The sequence below is a fragment of the Gadus macrocephalus genome, chromosome 11, assembly GCF_031168955.1.
Source record: "Gadus macrocephalus chromosome 11, ASM3116895v1".
NCBI lineage: Eukaryota > Metazoa > Chordata > Actinopteri > Gadiformes > Gadidae > Gadus > Gadus macrocephalus.
Window position 1 is genome coordinate 8,017,929 of NC_082392.1, and position 17,058 is coordinate 8,034,986.

At 42.0% G+C, this 17,058-nt stretch overlaps 3 protein-coding genes across 8 annotated transcripts; 2 read left to right on the top strand and 1 right to left on the bottom strand.

Annotated features, from left to right (window-relative positions):
* On the top strand, window positions 1–11,597 carry si:dkey-17m8.1 (C-Jun-amino-terminal kinase-interacting protein 3). 4 transcript variants are annotated; one of them, XM_060063998.1, is made up of 28 exons: window positions 1–389; window positions 1,272–1,640; window positions 1,857–2,051; window positions 2,277–2,397; window positions 2,606–2,676; window positions 2,804–2,868; window positions 3,002–3,074; window positions 3,150–3,322; window positions 4,625–4,914; window positions 5,442–5,499; window positions 5,687–5,839; window positions 5,980–6,022; window positions 6,156–6,283; window positions 6,454–6,507; window positions 6,629–6,769; window positions 7,085–7,244; window positions 7,496–7,582; window positions 7,721–7,768; window positions 7,946–8,087; window positions 8,279–8,321; window positions 8,446–8,526; window positions 8,640–8,707; window positions 8,811–8,959; window positions 9,357–9,528; window positions 9,869–9,982; window positions 10,072–10,170; window positions 10,276–10,368; window positions 10,490–11,597. In XM_060063998.1, exons 2-28 carry the CDS (start codon window positions 1,542–1,544, stop codon window positions 10,606–10,608), a joined length of 3,039 nt encoding a protein of 1,012 aa, XP_059919981.1. In that variant the 5' UTR covers window positions 1–389; window positions 1,272–1,541; the 3' UTR covers window positions 10,609–11,597. The 4 variants fall into 4 exon arrangements, with proteins under 4 accessions (XP_059919981.1, XP_059919985.1, XP_059919984.1 ...); XM_060064002.1 differs by having other exon boundaries at window positions 7,148–7,244; XM_060064001.1 differs by having other exon boundaries at window positions 2–389; window positions 7,112–7,244.
* A 125-nt stretch (window positions 11,598–11,722) lies between these two features.
* Window positions 11,723–12,676, bottom strand: LOC132466999 (transmembrane protein 238-like). The gene is made up of 2 exons (XM_060064015.1): window positions 12,380–12,676; window positions 11,723–12,184 (listed from the first exon to the last, which is right to left on the bottom strand). The coding sequence occupies exon 2, from the start codon at window positions 12,180–12,182 to the stop codon at window positions 11,865–11,867; it is 318 nt and encodes a 105-aa protein (XP_059919998.1). The 5' UTR covers window positions 12,183–12,184; window positions 12,380–12,676; the 3' UTR covers window positions 11,723–11,864.
* A 104-nt stretch (window positions 12,677–12,780) lies between these two features.
* ccdc106a (coiled-coil domain containing 106a) lies at window positions 12,781–16,845 on the top strand. 3 transcript variants are annotated; one of them, XM_060064008.1, is made up of 8 exons: window positions 12,783–12,927; window positions 13,403–13,479; window positions 13,565–13,663; window positions 13,746–13,967; window positions 14,406–14,462; window positions 14,553–14,795; window positions 14,886–15,089; window positions 15,203–16,845. In XM_060064008.1, the coding sequence occupies exons 2-8, from the start codon at window positions 13,410–13,412 to the stop codon at window positions 15,517–15,519; spliced, it is 1,212 nt and encodes a 403-aa protein (XP_059919991.1). In that variant the 5' UTR covers window positions 12,783–12,927; window positions 13,403–13,409; the 3' UTR covers window positions 15,520–16,845. The 3 variants fall into 3 exon arrangements, with proteins under 3 accessions (XP_059919994.1, XP_059919991.1, XP_059919993.1); XM_060064010.1 differs by having other exon boundaries at window positions 12,784–12,927; window positions 14,922–15,089; XM_060064011.1 differs by lacking the exon at window positions 14,406–14,462 and having other exon boundaries at window positions 12,781–12,927.
* Window positions 16,846–17,058: the final 213 nt, after the last annotated feature.

The following is a 17,058-nucleotide window of genomic DNA, read 5'->3' on the forward strand; positions in this document are numbered from 1 at the left end:
AATGCGTTTTTCCTCTACAGAAACGGTAAGAATGCATTCAACCAGGTATTACAGGCATGATCACAGATAGATAGTATCTATCTCTGTTGCTCGGATCACCTGATATTACCAGGCTTAAATTGGTCACGTGTCATCCAGGAAACCTTTTTTTTCTCCTTTGCGAAACAGAGTTGTCAATGACCCGCCTTTACCTCACGTTGATTGGTCAAAGTTAAGAAGTACATTGAGCTGATTGGTGGGACAGATGACTCTCCTACGATCATGTCTAAATTAAACAACTCCCCTTCTTTAAACGGGTCTATGTGTAATTGATAGCTTCACTCAAATACATCGATAAGAATTTGGTTAGATGGTACTAATTTCAGAAACTTTACGCGAACGGTAGTCAGGTAAGTTTGACCAAAATAGCACTGGACCACTTTGAAAGGAAGTGCTTACTCCGCCAAAGTTGCTGTCTTCTTGTCTGTCTCTCAGCTATGTCTCAAGGTGTCTCCTGTCACTTACTTATGTATCGAGCGCAACATGTCCGTGCTATGTTATTATCGAAACGGCATTGAGTTGTGTGAGTAGTAAACCTGTTGCTGTCATTCAATTGGACCAAAGGACAAACTAAGCGCTATCGTCCTTTCCCTTTCGCTAAGACTCTAATCGGTCATGGGGTTGTGTTTATACTTGCTCTGGGCTGTATTTGGCTATATGCATATCTTAAACGACAGTTTTTTTTAAAACTAATTACAACAGTTATTTCGGATATAGCGCTGAATATACACACAAGGTGCATACATTTAAAATGGTACCTTATGCATCATTTAGACTCAAGAGCCTGCTGTTCTAAGGATTTGTGCGCCACACATGTTGTAAGATATCAAAATATAGATCAATATAAGACTGCATGTTTATAGGAAGAAGTTGGTTGCATCGATTCTCAAATTTATTTTCTTTAAAGAAAGTGTTATTTGTGCATTCCTGACATCATGAGGGTCAGTAATACATGCACAGCTTTCGCATCTACTTTATGTGTGAGCTATGACTATTCCCTGTGATCTGGTCGTCAAAACGTTTGATGTTCCTATCAAAGCCAAGGAACTAAATCTACATGTAGGCCTCCTTGTCATGTTGAAAACCAACGAATATAAGCCCTTTCCAAACATACAAGTCTCAGGATGGCTGTGGTTTACTATCATACTTGAACATGCCCTTGCAAACTGTAGGAATCTCACATCATAGGCAAATATTTGTGCTATAACCCTTACTTTTTCTTTCTTTCTCAGGATGGATACCAAACAGCATTTCCTGAGCATAACATTACAGTCCAGTACAGTAGGATACAGTACAAAATTAAAATCTAAGCATGTCTGGTAGAAGTGTAGTGGGAAATGGGTGATACAGGAAGTAGGTAAACTGTGAGTGTAGATATGTATCTGATTGGCTGGAGAGGTATTCATACAGAAAAGGGGAAGCTCCTCTTTCAGGTCTGCTCATAGTATTTTACGCATACGGTCATCCGTTTGTTTTGGTCAGTTTAGTAATCATATTTTGAAATGGAGTGTAGTGAGAGTATCCTGTGTAGCGTTGGAGAGCTGGAGTTGGACCCTGACATTGTGAGTGAAGAAGCAGGCAAGCTGTATTCTGAACTGCAGGTAATGGCCCTAATACTCATCAACTATTTCCTTAGACATAGCATGATTGTCAACCTTTTGTTGATATAATGACATTTGCTTGCATGTGGAGCTTCATTGGTGCTGGTGATGTCATTGGTCTGCATCAGGTTGATGAACAGCATACATCTGACTGGTTCCTTTGATCTCTCGCTCTCGCTCTCGCTCTCTCTCGCTCTCGCTCTCGCTCTCTCTCAGACGGTGATTGAGACTCATGGGGCCGGGGTGGTGGAGTCTCTGGTGCCCATCCTTGTCTGGGTCCTGGAGGGGCTTGCCAGCTGCCGAGCCCAGCTGAGGGAGAGCCAGGAGGAGGGGGAGAAGGGGAGGGTGGAGAGAGAGGAGCTGATGGAGCGCTACCAATCAGAGAAGTCCCTGAGGAGAGAGAGCCAAGAGGTAACACTGGATGCCCACAGTCCACCTGTGGGCATCCTCGAGCAAGACGCATACCCTCAACCTGTTCATTCATCATTCATCAACAACTCTGTATAACAGTGTCTACTGATTAAGAACTACTAATACTAATTAGTGTAGTAAATGGCATATTTAATCAATTTGGAAGCTGTTAAGTTTAAATGGTGTTGCAACATGCTTGGTCATGTCGATCCCGTCTTTCCTCAGAGGTATCATGAACTAGATGACCAAAGTGAACAGGAAAGGAGGGCCATGCGAGCCAGGGAGAAGGAGCGGGAGAAGAGAGAGAGAGATCTGGAGAGGAAGGCTAGAGAACAGGCTGACCAACGTGAGTTCTCGGGTCATAAGTTGTGTGTTAAATGTTATCTATGGTATGTGCGCCATCATTGATAAAGCCTGCTACCTATTCCCAACGTGATACTTTTTCTAATCCTGCTTCTTGTGTGAAGCAGAGTGTATTGCTTCACTGAGTAACTAAATGTTCACTCCTGTGACAATAGAAGTCATGCCTGATGCATACTGTCTGTTTAATGCAGTGGTGGCCTTGGAGGAGCAGAAAGTTAGTGTTGCCAGAGAACTGAGTTCACTGAAGAATACTCACAATAAGGTCAGTTTTTGTTGGACATTCAGGATGTTTGGTCTACAAGCTTGTCAACTTGCTTGTTAATGAGGGAATCTTATCTTTCAGTCATTATCACCAAGTGATGCATATTGTTGTCACTTTTTTCTTTTAGTTGGCACTTGCTTTTCGAGAGCTGCAGGAAAAGAAAAAGGATTCTGAAAGAGAGACTCTTTCAAGGTTTTTTATGGCTAATATTTTACAATAAAATATAATATATATAATATAATGTATTTAACCAGCATTATAGTGATTTCATTCCTCTTCACAAGAAAATCACCTGCACCATTATTATGTTCTGTTTGGTCGATAGAAACCATGGACATGCCAGAAGTTCTGAAACGCAAACAGCCCCACTCCAAGCTGACAATAGTGTTGACGATAAAGTGAGCATCTCATTCTTCATCTTCATATCTATAATCCCAACAAACGGATGACCTTTGACCTTTTCCTTCTTTAAGGCTATTTCGAGATCACGTGGTCACTCCGATTGCCCTCCATTGAGGGAGCCAGCTGCCCCAGAAGTGAATGTGATTGACATTGAGAGAATGCCGTCCCCAGACCCGTCTTTTATTAATGACATCATAAGCTCCACCCCCGAGCTGTCTCAGCTGCAGGACCTATTGGATGGCAGGTGAGAGGATGGAGATTAATTTTCACTGAACTACTCATAATACGTGCCACTTGAAAGAGTGGGGGATAAGTGTGAAACTGAATAGGGGCTGTTGTCAATTTAATGTTGCAATACTAAACATTTCTTGGCTCGTAGCTTAAAATTACCTAGATGTACAGTACCTGTAGTCAACTGAATAGAAAATGCTGGCCGGCCCTTTCTTCTCTCTTTGTCTACAAGAACATCTTGCAGGGGTCATGTCTCATCTTACTATGGACACTCCCAGTACCCCTCCATCTCCCACCGCCCACACGGCTAAGCTACATTGAGTCAGTCAGTTCACGTAACACAGCTGTTAAAGTGGACATAACACTTCTCTAACTTAACTCATCAATGGTGTGTGGTTGGCGACTGAGGGACTCTGGGTCTGGCTCACTGCAACAGCAGACATGCAGATGTTTGGGGAGGGGGCAAGTAGTTCAAGTTTAGTGAGTATTAATTCTAACGAATCTCCGCCTACTAACTGGGAAGGGCTCAATCTTAAACTATAATGAAACATTACACTGGGTGTTGCTCCTCTGCACATATAACAAGCAGTCTTGTTGTTACTCAACCTAACTTTCTCTATATTACATACTTCTGTTTCAACACACACATAATGCTAATGCAGAAAATGATTCTATGTCGATTTTTTATTTTATCTATATGAGACAAGGGAACACGCATTTCAAAAGTAACTGGGGTCTCCTCTTGTGACACATATTGTTAAGTTAAATACATTTATCCTACACGGTTATTCCGTCACAGATCCCTGGAGATAAATTATTAATATTTATTACACGGCTCTCCTCAATGCTGTGGAATGCTCCGTTCACTTGAATGGGCCTTCCCGACTTCCAGGCGGTGAATTATTTCGATAATTGACGCATATAATTACCGCTGTCAAGGAAAGTGAATTTTTGCCCCTGATTCACGTCTTTGATGCACGTCTTTGGTTCACTCTGCAAGTAGTCCTGTAACTTATCAACCCTAGCGTATTCGGTTGCTAAGCGACGTCAACGTCTTTGGCAGACTATTTCTCTGCTGATCAACACTACGAATGGTAATTGTAAAATACTTATTTTTTCGTTTTGGCAAATAGCCGACTTCTAATAGCTTTGCGTCGGTTTCCGGTTCGCCCTGTCGGGGCTTAATTTCCCGATAATGACCGGCGTTCTATACTTTATCCCTTACGTATTTGAACTTCAGCAAGCACGCACGCACACGCACAGTGCCATCCATAAAATGCCCTTGAAACTTTATTTTCTCTTCCACTGTTTTTAGCGCACTAAGTCAGATGGTGGTGTCAGGAGCAGGGCCGAGGACCAGCTTGGAGGAGGAGATGATGGAGGCAATGGTGAACGAGGAGGAGGAACATAGGATAGAGGAGGCTGTGCTGGGCAAAGACAATCAAGATAAAATGGAGCAGAAGGAAGATGAAGGCGAAATTGAAGAGGAGGAGGAGGAAGATAGTCTGGAACAGGAGCTACGGAACACAGATTCTGTGTTTTCAGAGCTGTCTGAGTTGAGCCGTGATTACGTAGACAGCGTTGACCACGGGGCCAGTGTCCGAGGTATGAGTTTGTAAAATACATTTGGAAATTGCGAAAGATGAAAATTGTAATATAAATATTAAATGTATATTCCTGCCTTAAGGAATTGAACCAAGATGGTTTTGTTAACTAGGGACTATAATTGTCAGGGAGTACACATAACAATCTTTGAGTACGACTGATATGCATTTGTTCAGGAGGTAGAGCGACTTGACTTATAAAACGGAAGGTTGCTCGAGTGTCGAGGTGTTCCTGAGTAAGACACCTAACCTAACTGCTCCCAACGAGCTGGCTGTTGCATTGCATGGTTGATTTTGTATATGAATGTGGCTGAACAGAACAGAAAATAGGTTACTCTAATCGACTATAGGAAAATAAACTGTAGGTGCTAAAGAGTGTATTCTAGGACTGCACCATTTGTATGAATCCATGTTGGGTTGCTTCGAAGCGAAAAATCTGTACTCGCATGAATACCTTTTTTATTGTTCAAATGAATGTTCAACTTCTAATCTTAGAAGGTGTGTGTGTGTGTGTCTGTGTTTATACAGGCAGCGTGGACCAGTTGGAGGAGATTCTTTCTCAGTTTGAGGAACTGAAACACACCCAGTGAGACTTTCTTATTTGTTTTTGTTCTGACTTTGTACAGACTTGCCTGGTATTAATCTATCAGTATGCAGATAGTTACCCGCATATTCCTGGTTCATTTGGCATAAAACCAGAAAATCTGAAAACATAGCATGAATCTGCTATTCTTATTTTTTCCCTTCTTTTGTTTGTCTTTCTTCGTTTTCAGTGAATTGGTAGACGCAGCCCGCAAGGCTCTGATATCTCGGGTGGAAGAGCTGACCAACGATCGCTTAGCTGTTAAACTGGAACTGACCTCTTCGCAGGAAACGGCCTCTCATTTAGAGAGCAGGATGAAGGAAATGGAGCAGGAAACCAAGAGGTGCACAACATTTCGCTTGCCAATCAAAATGTTGCTGTTTAACAATATATTGTCTTGCAAATACTACACTTTGGATGATTTAATCTAAATCCATAACCATTATATCATTAATAATGATGTTTATTATTTGCTTGTCTTAGGCTTCGGAAAGAACTGGAGACCTGCCAGTCTGAAGACCCTGATGTAAGAAATTATTTATATTTTCTACCTTTCAATCTAGATCTATGATAGTGGTCAATGGAGACCTGGAGAATGTGTTGCCCTATGAGACTGTACATTCCTACGGGCACTCCATACCTGTCTCTTTTGATTATAGGGCGCTCTACCCACATCGATGCGCCGTTTCTCAAGGTCTGAGATGGCTCGTGTGGTCATGGAGAAGAACCAGTACAAAGAGCGTCTGTTCGAGCTGCAGGAAGCAGTGAGGCGGAGTCAGGTCCTCCGGTCAGTGCACCGCAGACAGGGGGAATAAGTCAATCCAAGAAATCTTTAACTGATGTACTTATGAATAAGTACAAGGCTTAATAATTGCTTAATAATTACCGCAATGTCAACGAGACAAGAACTGAATTGTTTTAACCTTTGCTCCATTCATCTTTTGATTTGATTTACAGTGCCACTAAAGATGTGAGGATAATGGAGGAGAGAGAGAGAGGTGTTTGGGGCAGGTGATGGTACATTTTAGTCTTTCTGCTACGATCAAAATGATCTACATACAGTTAATCAGGCACTGATGCATGTTCAGAGTGGTGTGTTGGGTTCACCTACAACATGTTTCTGTCTCTTCAGGTTTCACCGTCTGTTCGGCCGGCCCAGGGAGCCTTTAGTCCTCGCTGCTGCTCAGGGCTTCACCAAGGCAACGTCCCCTGCACTCAGTCGCTCTCCGCTGCGATCCCCACAACTACAGACTGTCAATCAGACTCAGACGGAGTAAGTCGACGCACATATTACACTTGGTTCAAGGGGCAGGATAGGCTAGGGGCTGCTGTGGTTGACTCCCAGTCGAAAGATGCTGGGTTCGATCCTCAATAGCCGCAGTCTACCTGTAGGCATCCTTGAGCAAGTTACCCCCACCCCTTACCTGCTCATCTATCGCCTGCTTCTAAAATGAATCAATGTAATTTCTGTATTCAGCACTTTGAATGAATAAACATCAGACCAATGACTTGATATTAAATCGCAACCCTATTTGTCCCACGTGTGATTTGTGATTGTAATGCGTGATTGCAATGTGTGATTGAACAGATTAATACACGATGGACATTCCTCTAGCTCTGTGTCCCCTGCTGCTCTCTCTCCACGTGTCAGGAAGAGGGAACTCTACAGGGAGGTTCGCACCCACATCTGGGGAACGCTGGGAAAGCGGCAGCTCAATGGATGGAGCGTGCCTCTGTCACACACACAGGTAGGAGTCCAACTTCAATAGCTTCTAAGGGCGTGTTGATCGTGTCTGTGGGGTTTGAAGTGCGAGGTTGACGTTAAGCCAAAAGACAATTTATATACAAAACTGTATTTCATCTTAGTCATGGTTTTGCGCATCTCCCCTTCAACAACATTCTCTGCCTGGGTTACTCACTTTATGTTTCTGCAAACACAAACCCATACCTATGTCTGGCCTGTCTTTAGTGATCATTTCAATGCTGATTTATTTTCAAGGAGTCAATGGAGTCTACCCCTGAGCCTAAAGATGTGCCCGCTCTATTGCAACTCCGAATGCTGGATCAGAGAGACCCTAGCGCTAAGGTACATCACATCACACCACACAAAACCATGTGGCTCTTATAAAATGATCTGCTGTTTGTCACAAAACAGCTGCATCCACCTTTGCACCACACCTGGGTCTGCAGTCATGTGCCTTATTCACTAGTTTTGCTCCCGTAGCTCAACTGTGCCGTTGCTGTGACAGCGGAGATCTCGGGAGAAGCTGCGGTAAGTGTGTGTGTGTGTGTGTGTGTTTGTGTGTGTTTTTCCATCCTACCTTTTTAATTGCACCTGTGATCCTCCTCTAAACACCACATACAGTGCCAACTCAGAGCCATAACCACCATTACCGATGCATGTAATGTCATGTTTCCACCCACCCTGTCCATCCTCCTCCTCCGCCAGTGCTCTGTGTGGCTCATGTCTGGCCTGGGCTCCTCCGGTGAAGTCACAGTGATTGACCCGGCACGCTCCAACACAGTGCTGGACCAGTTCAGCCTGCCCCCTACCTCGCCTGCCCTCTGCATCTGTGCTGTGCCCCCTACTGGTCAGTGAGAAAGTCACAGGCCACTGAGCCCATTCAAATCCCGGTCTTAATGCTACATGCAATTTCCATTTACTAAACTTAACCCTCGTCAAAGATCTTTGTGTGTTTTTTAAATGACTGATTCTCTTACCGAAGAGACTCTTAACTGTACCTCTTAACACTTTGGGTTCGGATGATTCTCTTTTCATCAGGCAACACCTCAGGAACTGTATGGATTGGAACTCAGGAAGGAAGGTAGTTCCTGCTGAATGTGCAGTTTCCTTGAAATAACATTCAGAGTGAAATTCTAGCTCTGATGATAGGAGTTGCTCATACATTTAGTTCTTGACACTAACCTTTTCTTTTTCCCTCTCCGCAGTGTGCTGGTACATTCAGCGTCGACAGGAAGAAGGCGATGTATGCAATCAATTTCTCTCTCAGAGGGTGTGCACTCCCTCACGTAAGTTAAAAGACTTGAGTCTGTTTTCCATTGGGACAAGGATAATGTGTAAATTAATGTGAATATTCATGTTATATGTTCTTTGTTGATTTCAAGTGTTTTCCGTCCTTTAGGTATTCCTCCAACCAAGTCATAGCTGGCCTAGCTGACGGGACACTAGCTTTTTTCTCTCACAATGGAGGTGAATACATTCCATAGTTTTCCATTTCAAAGCCAGTCTTTTCACCCAATGTTGAATTAACATGGTCGCCACTTGAACCGTAATGACAAAAACGGTTTGGCAGGTGGCTGGGACCTCCCCTCACACCAGGTGATGAACCTTGGCACCACGCCTCTCCAGCCCCTCCGCTGCTGCCTGGCTAAAGGGGGCCGCTTGTGGGTTGGATACTGGAACCGGGTCCATGTAGTGGATATTGAAAGCAAAAAGGCTGAGGTGAGCGAGTCAAAGCAGTGCGTTGTACTTTTCTTCATAATAAGACAAAAGTACAACTTAATATATGTCTTAGTCAGTGCGTTAATCATTGCTGTACTCTTAATAGTAAGACAAGAGAAGAACTTAATAGTTGTCTTAATCAGTGGGTTAAGCATTGTTGTACTCTTATCTTCATAGTAAGACAAGAGTACTACACCATAATAGTTGTCTTAATCAGTGGGTTAAGCATTGTTGTACTCTTATCTTAATAGTAAGACAAGAGAAGAACTTAATAGTTGTCTTAATCAGTGGGTTAAGCATTGTTGTACTCTTATCTTCATAGTAAGACAAGAGTACACCATAATAGTTGTCTTAATCAGTGAGTTAAGCATTGCTGTACTCTTGTCTCCCCGTGCAGCAAAACTTCTCGGTCTCCGAGCGCAGCGAGCAGCAAGTGCGCTTCCTGTGCGCAGCAGGAAGTGGGGTCTGGACGTCCTGCCGCCTGGACCCCCTGCTCAGGCTGTTTGATTGGTCCAGTGGACGGCCGCTGCAGGAGGTGGACCTGACTCCTTTGGTCACTAAGACGCTAGGTTTGTGCACGCTCTTATAGCCCCTGTTGGAACAATTACTATTGTGAGACGTCTATTGTGTAATTATACACAATAATAGTTTTGTAACCGTTTAAAAATTCAGTTTTGAAATATGATCATGAGACACATTTAAGGCTTAGTGAATGAAGATAAACCCTTCATTTAAATGTTCAATATGTTTGTCCAGCTGCAATCCAGTATGCAACACAAATAAATACTTAAATACATTGAAAAGCAATTCAATTCTAACTTATGTTTGAATGTTTATACCTTAAATCACACAAGTTGCATGTCGACAGCTTTGTGCTTTTTTTTTTCGTACTAACCGCATGTTTTCCAGGTCAAGCCTTCCTGTCCATATCGCCTCTTCAGATCTCTGCTCTAACCATAATCTCCAGCTGTCTGTGGTTGGGGACTGGCAGTGGTGCTATCTTCTCCATCCCCTTGACCATCAGTGAGTTATCTTCATACACTATACTACGATCTATGGTAATGAAATGCATACCTTTTTTGACTTGTTGCTGCTCTCAACGCAACCCACAGCCTCAGAGTTGCTGTCCATCCCATACTGCTCTCTGGCGGCTGCCCAGTTGTGTTACCATGGTCACAGACAAGCCGTCAAATTCTTCATCGTTGCACCTAGTATGCGCTGGTTTGGCATTATTTAAATGTGTATTCAATATTGTGCTGTGTAGTAGAGGAGTTCTTAGTTGTATGCATTCTGAAAGTTACTTCCTTCTCCTGCAGACTGCTTGACGACATCTACTGGTGGTGGGGATAGTTGTGCTCCATCACAGTTCATCCTCAGTGGAGGAGAAGGCTACATCAACTTCAGAATCGGTGGGTTGAAAATCACTAAATTCTTCATTTTTTTCTTTTTTTAAAGAGCCTGGTATTCTTTCAATACTCATTTTCCTGCAGAGGTTTGAAAAGTGTATAACAGATCAGTTGACTCTCACAGGAGACGATGCAATTGATGGCTCCACTGAGCTGCCCCAAACAACACTCAGCCGTTCTGAACGCAGTCACATGATCATCTGGCAAAGCCCCACCCCTTCTGTTCCCAGCTCTGCACTCTGACATGGCTGACCTTAATGTCCGGAGGTGTTCCTTGAAATTGTACCACAGCAATGATGAATGATGCATTAAATAGACAATGTCGTTCAGTTTGCATTTGACTAATAGCCTAAATTCATAACCCTGCCTCACTGTACCTTTACATTACCTGTGAAGCCTTTGTTGAACGCACCAATGATACAGATTTTATCTTAAGTATTTACGTTACATGTTTTGCCTGTCCCACGTATTGTTCCGAATTTGAATCGTAACCACACACACAAGTATTGATGATCTTCTGCAAACTTTTTCTTCTGTCTTCTGAACAAATCCACCAGATTTTCTCCAGCTGAGGGCTTTTGTCATGTAATGTTAGCCACAATCATTTATTACCTGGTAATTATAGACATCATCTCTTAATCAATCATCTCCTGATTAATTGTGGGATAGTTCCTGGTTAAGAAGACAAAGTCTTGCCATCTTATTCTTGCTCAACCTGCACACATATCTGAATACAGCCCCTATTACTAAACATGACAGGGGCATTGTTTTACCCCTGTCATGTTTAGTAGCAGATCCACGGGGTTGACTAAAAATAAGAAATGTACTTTCTAAATTCTACGCTTCATTTCCTTCTATTTCGATGGGTTGTTTTACCACATCCATGTTAAAATCTGTCTTAAAAAACGACAATTTTTATACTACAAAACCCTCATCTGTATGCAAAAATGTGATATATGTGTGTGTCTCGATATATATTGATCTTACCTATAAATTATCAGATTTGTGAAGAAATTTATTTATTTTCTTAATTGTTTGTAAGGTCATCTGTTAATTATATTGGTATGGTGTTATGGTTGCTTTGGTTTAAAGTATTCTAACATATTGGACGTGTCTTGCAGTATTGGCTATTTACTGTCTCGATTTGTGCACACTTTTGTTTCAACAATCATCTGACTATTATACTTTTGTAAATGTAATATTTTTTTGTTAAAATATATTTTTAATGATAATTGAGTTGGGTTATTTTTACTGTTAGCACATGTTGCATTTGAATAGTGAGATCCAAAAACGTTTTCACTAGACCCTAGCTTATGATACATACATACGTACATAGCAAAAAAAATATTACACACAATTTAATTTAAACACTTTAATTTTAACATTACCAATATTTCTAGAACGTTTGCCATCTCCATGCTCGGTATATATAAAACATAATGAAGACCTGAAGGATGCATGGCCTTGAAGCATTTCATATCGGCCCCTGGCTTCAGGCTTCACGGGCTGCTCTGAGACCTGGGCATCCGAATCCTTCGGCTCAGATTTCGTGCGAGGCGGTCGAAGGCGGTGCCCCCTAGCTTCTTTGTGGTGGTCAGTCCTTGGATGTTTCCGCTGTACCAGATAACCCAGCCCCCCATGGAGAACAGCACCAGAAGGGCCCCCGAGTACACCAGCAGGTCCCCGAAGTCCTGACCCTCGAACTCCAGCGAGGCAAAGACGCCCAGCAGCATGGAAATCACGCCCAGCAGGTCCATCGCCACGGCGAACACCAGAGCGAACTTACAATGGGTCAGCCCATCACTCTTCACTGCCATGGCTGCGCAGAGAGAACACCGAAGGGGTAGAGGGGGAGCGTGGATGTCATTGGAACAAAATCCACTTACACACCTGTATACTTGTATATTTTGAGAGATGTATTTATGTTGGATCCTACATGTTATCACACAAATAGGCCTAGGGAAAGCTTCAGAAGTAATGTCCAATAACAAATAATTTCTGAATATGTGCTTACCATTTGTCTCCGCGTTGAAATTGTATTTAATATATAAAGCCAATAGTATTGTGTCTTCCAAGCTTTCCGGACATAGCCTACTCTGCTAATGTAGAAAACTGCAATGTCAAACGACACTGCGCCTGTATTACCTGTTTGGCAATCCCCCCCTGAACAGGTTTGAAAACAAGGACGCACGTCCTCAACAGGATGCGAGTGCTGTCTTGTGTCATTGAATCACATTGCACACCCACAGCTTCATGACAACAATCAGTACTGCATTTTGGAATTTACTTATTACTTAACTGTACCTTTGTTAATACACATATAACGTTTTCATAGTAAAGGTTCACACACAGCCTATTAATTGTTTTAAACTCCAGTAAACCCTTTGTCGCACACAGGTTTTCATTGGGTCCCAGTATTATTACTATCGGAAGTGACGTCGTGGGCGATAATTGTTATTGTTAGCTTGTTAGCTATCGGCTACTTGATTCATGAATAGAGATATGACGGAGTTATAACATCTTATTACATGTGAACGGTGAAGTTATTACAACTGTAAAAAGGTATGTGCAGATATTTATTCAAAGGCTGTATCGCACGGAATTCTCCTTCTTAAGTGGCGGAAGTACAAGTCTATAATTTGAAGCAAGAAGGGGAATGTTTTTTATTTGTAGCTAAATACGTGCTAAATGTATTGCTAATGTTAGCTGAAATCGAGCAGCCAGCGTCGGAAATTATGAACCCACTTGTGCAGTCCCATATATACAAACAATAAACGTGGTTTTGTTGGAGTTGTGCATGATATTCCTTTTTTAATCCTTTGTCATTTGATATAATTAAGCAATCAAAATGGAGTGCATTCGAGATGTTTTGGGAATGTCTCAACAAGGCGATCACGAGTTTCTCTAATTACTTGGAGGCACATGTCCCTTTTCCTACGTTGTGAGGTGCAAGACCAGCTGCTGGTCATAGTTATACTGATAGTCACATATGCGGTTGAATATGGATTAAAAGGAAGCATGTTTGCTTATTTAAGAGGGACGTGATGGAGGAGGGAAACAGAAACGAAGGTGCCTCCACAGCCAAGAACCACACAGCGTCAATTCAACTACAGAGTACGTTTTATAACTGAAACAAGTTTGTGTTTGTCCTTTCAAATAAGTCATAACAATTATCTTTTTGACACAATCTTCTCCTCAGCTCCAAAAAATGAGGACACCTATGAAATAGCTATCCCATATGAAGAGAGCAGCTTTGAACAACAAGGGTTTTTCAACCAGACTGATCAGAATTTTGAGGGTGAATATCACAAAAAACCTGTGTTCAGACATTGTTTTTGTTATATTCTCTTTCAACTATACATTTTTACTTTCCTTTATAGAATCTGCCCCCACTACTGGTTCTTCCGCCCCTAGTAACTCATACATACTGATCACCAACCTGCGGACCCAGCTGCAAATCTCTCTGGAGAAGAACTCCTGGTTGCAGAAGCGGATCGAGGACCTGGAGGAAGAGAGGGACTTCCTCCGCTGCCAGTTGGACCGCTTCATCTTCTCCACAAAGAGTCAGGGTCAGGGTGACGGACAGAGCCACTATAGTAATGGTAAGAAAACATTTCAGCTTCATTATCACAAAGGCTGCCAGAGGGTGTTGGTAACAGGTTTAAAAATGTTGGCCAATAGGGCCATCAGGTACATCAGGATTATTACTTTTTTGTTGGGCTAGCTCCACCATTTCCAGAGGACTCAGTAGAGTTGTAGTACTGTAAAATCTTAATTTTCATGTTAATATACTGTTACTATGACCGGTGTCCTCATGCATGCGAGGACCGATCCCATAAGGAAAAATAATCATAGGTTAATAATAACTAGACGAAGACCAAAAAACATTACAGCCAACACAATATCCAACATTCCAATTCTCCTATGCTTCAAAAATGGAGGCGGTCGTTGCAATGTGACATCATTATCATAAGCCGTAAATATCAGAATATCAGAATAGATCAACTACATTCATACTGGTGTTCTGTTTTTATCATAAGGATATGAATCAAGACGATTCAATTGGAGGGGCAGAAGAGAGGAAGATCGTCCCGTTGGTAGACATGAATGATTACAAAACTTTGGATTATTTTAACATATATTAGATCATATCAAACTAATTTGTTATGACTACTTCCTGCTTACAGAGCCGCAGAAGTCAGATTTCCCCACACGGCAATTTAATCAACGAAGGCCTGCTCCTTCAGCGATGCTGGCATCCAAGAATACAAACCCAATGGCTAATCAGCTTGGCTCCCTGAACGCATTGTTCAACTCTGCATCCGCCCAGGCACATCTACCTGGCCATAGCAGCACCAGTTCAACTGCCATTGGCAGTAACCCCAGGCCGACCATCAATGAACTTGGCAGCCATGTCAACGTGGGGCAAGGTGAGATTGTTTGGCTGTCAGGCAGAATCTTATTTCAAAATGTGACTATAAATGATGGATTTGGTTTTTTGTGGTGGTTTATCTTTCTAGTCATGCTGACAGATTGTCCTTGGACTCTCTTATCAGAGCCTCTTTCACTGCTGGGGGAATCGGAAGAGTACCTGGAGCAGGAGAGCTATCTTGATGAAGAGCAAATGATAACAGGAGAGCATGGGTTGCCAGAGAATATGAACGCTAATAGACTCGCGATAAAGAGGAGGAAGATTTTCCAAGCACCAAGGGAGCGACAAAGAGGTGACAGATAATTGAAAATAAATATTTAAATGTTCTTCATTACATAGTTTATGTGTCATCTTGCTTGATGCAAATTCCTTCTCATTAATCTTCTTGTTCTTGCTGTTCTTCAGTGAAAGATGCTGCTGGTGTTCTCTTCCGCTACAAAAAGATCCTACTGACCTACCAGCGTCTGAAGAACATGTCTAAAGCCTTCCAGATTCATGGTGTGGATCGGAACACAATAGCCTCCACCACACCCATTGCAGAACTGTTACTAGTAGCCCCAGAAAAGGTGGCAGAGGTGGGCCAGTTTGATCCTTCCAAGGAGAAGTTGCTGGACTACGCCCGGCGCTGCTACATTACCATGGATGAGGAGACACTCAGCAGGGTGCAGGCCCTGAAAAAGAATAACTTGCTTCTGCCCATATCCTACAGGTTTAGACACTGAGGAGAGGAACAGAGGAACACACTCCACAGGACGTTGGGGTGGTTAGGAAGGGCAGGTGAGCTGCTGCAGCAGGCCAGCTCCCCTGATAGGAATATGGATGTCCAGAGGCCTTTTGGAATTATTTTGCCTTGAGATTGTCTAGGACGTAGCCATGGAGCTGTTTCGGACCCTTCCTTTTAAGACACCTATTTGTATGCCTCACCGGTTTTTATTTTAACAATTGATGAATAATCCTCAACAATCCTCATCAAGTAAACAATAATCACCATAACGCAAGAGCAATTCAAAAATGAATGCCTTTACCTTTTGAAGAAAGAAGTTGTTTTAATTGTAACCTTTATGTTTTTTCTCCACATTTAAATCATGTAGATGAGATAAGAAGCACAGCAGAACTTTTGTCTGTGTGGGTTTTAAGAAAGCATAGACGTAATTTGATCCTTTTTAAGGTTCAATGGTGAATGTGATTGAGGAGAATTTGGGAGGATGCCCCAGTAGGTTTAATTAATCATGAATGGAATATTAGACTCACCTGCTTGAACTTGGTGTCAAGGAAGCTATAACTTTTTCAGGAAATATGGTGACATTTGAAAAATGTCCATTTCTCTTTCATGTTGTCTGTAAAAGTTCCATCCACAGAAAATGTGTTGTTTCGTTTTTTTTCTTTTTTACAAGCATTGACAGTTGCAGGAGCAGTATCTGATGTATTGTACACGCGTGTGTACATAGCCAAAGTTCCAACACCAGTCCCTTGAGGCACGTTGAGAGACAGCAGGTGTAAATGCAAAGGGCACCTGCTGCCAACCACTTGCATTTACAGTTGAATGGCTAGGGTCTGATTCAGCAGATATTGATTGTTCCCTTTTCTTTAAAGGAAAAAGAACTGTGAGATATTTGTTGACATTTTTTTCCTTATGCATTGAGGCTATTGAGGAGATGGTAGCTTACTTGTCTTATATAGACATTTTTGATAGCTCATCTCTTTAGGGTGGGTAATTTAAATTCCAGGTAGCCAAAATTATGGATAATTACAATATATAAATGTATATGTTTTAAATTAATATTTCAATAATTGACAATTGTTTTAACATTACATTTTATTTTTTGCAAAGAGCTTCATTCCTTTTAAGCGTCTATGTCATTACATATTTAATCCTTCGAGACCCACCTAGTTTGGAGTCCTCATTTTGAATTACAGTGTTGGTTGTGAAACATCAGAAATAAGACAAATGACTTTAGTGGCTGCATTTTATGAATGCTTTGATGTCATGTATGTTATTTGTGGAGAGAGGATCAATCTATTAAAGAGGCTGCTGCTGTTCCGATCGATCTGTCTGTGCAATACTGGACATTTCCTTTCTATTCTCGTTTTCATAATGCAAAGCTGACTGTTTTGACTTCAAGCCAGAAAAGCAGAGTTACTGCACAATGCTGATTTATGTCGTCCAACGATTTTTATTCTTCTTTTATCTAGCATCAGATTTAAGTAAAGTAAAAATATTTTATTCAGTCTATGTGTACAATATGATTTACACTATGGTT

Excerpts from the sequence above, each read along its gene's own strand:
- si:dkey-17m8.1 (XM_060063998.1), top strand. The coding sequence starts at position 1,542 with ATGGAGTGTAGTGAGAGTATCCTGTGTAGCGTTGGAGAGCTGGAGTTG. Across the intron at positions 2,052-2,276 it reads TGAGGAGAGAGAGCCAAGAG|AGGTATCATGAACTAGATGA; the intron begins GTAACACTGGAT and ends GTCTTTCCTCAG. Across the intron at positions 8,960-9,356 it reads TTGAAAGCAAAAAGGCTGAG|CAAAACTTCTCGGTCTCCGA; the intron begins GTGAGCGAGTCA and ends CTCCCCGTGCAG.
- LOC132466999 (XM_060064015.1), bottom strand. The coding sequence starts at position 12,182 with ATGGCAGTGAAGAGTGATGGGCTGACCCATTGTAAGTTCGCTCTGGTG.
- ccdc106a (XM_060064008.1), top strand. The coding sequence starts at position 13,410 with ATGGAGGAGGGAAACAGAAACGAAGGTGCCTCCACAGCCAAGAACCAC. Across the intron at positions 13,480-13,564 it reads AGCGTCAATTCAACTACAGA|CTCCAAAAAATGAGGACACC; the intron begins GTACGTTTTATA and ends TCTTCTCCTCAG. Across the intron at positions 13,664-13,745 it reads GACTGATCAGAATTTTGAGG|AATCTGCCCCCACTACTGGT; the intron begins GTGAATATCACA and ends TTTCCTTTATAG.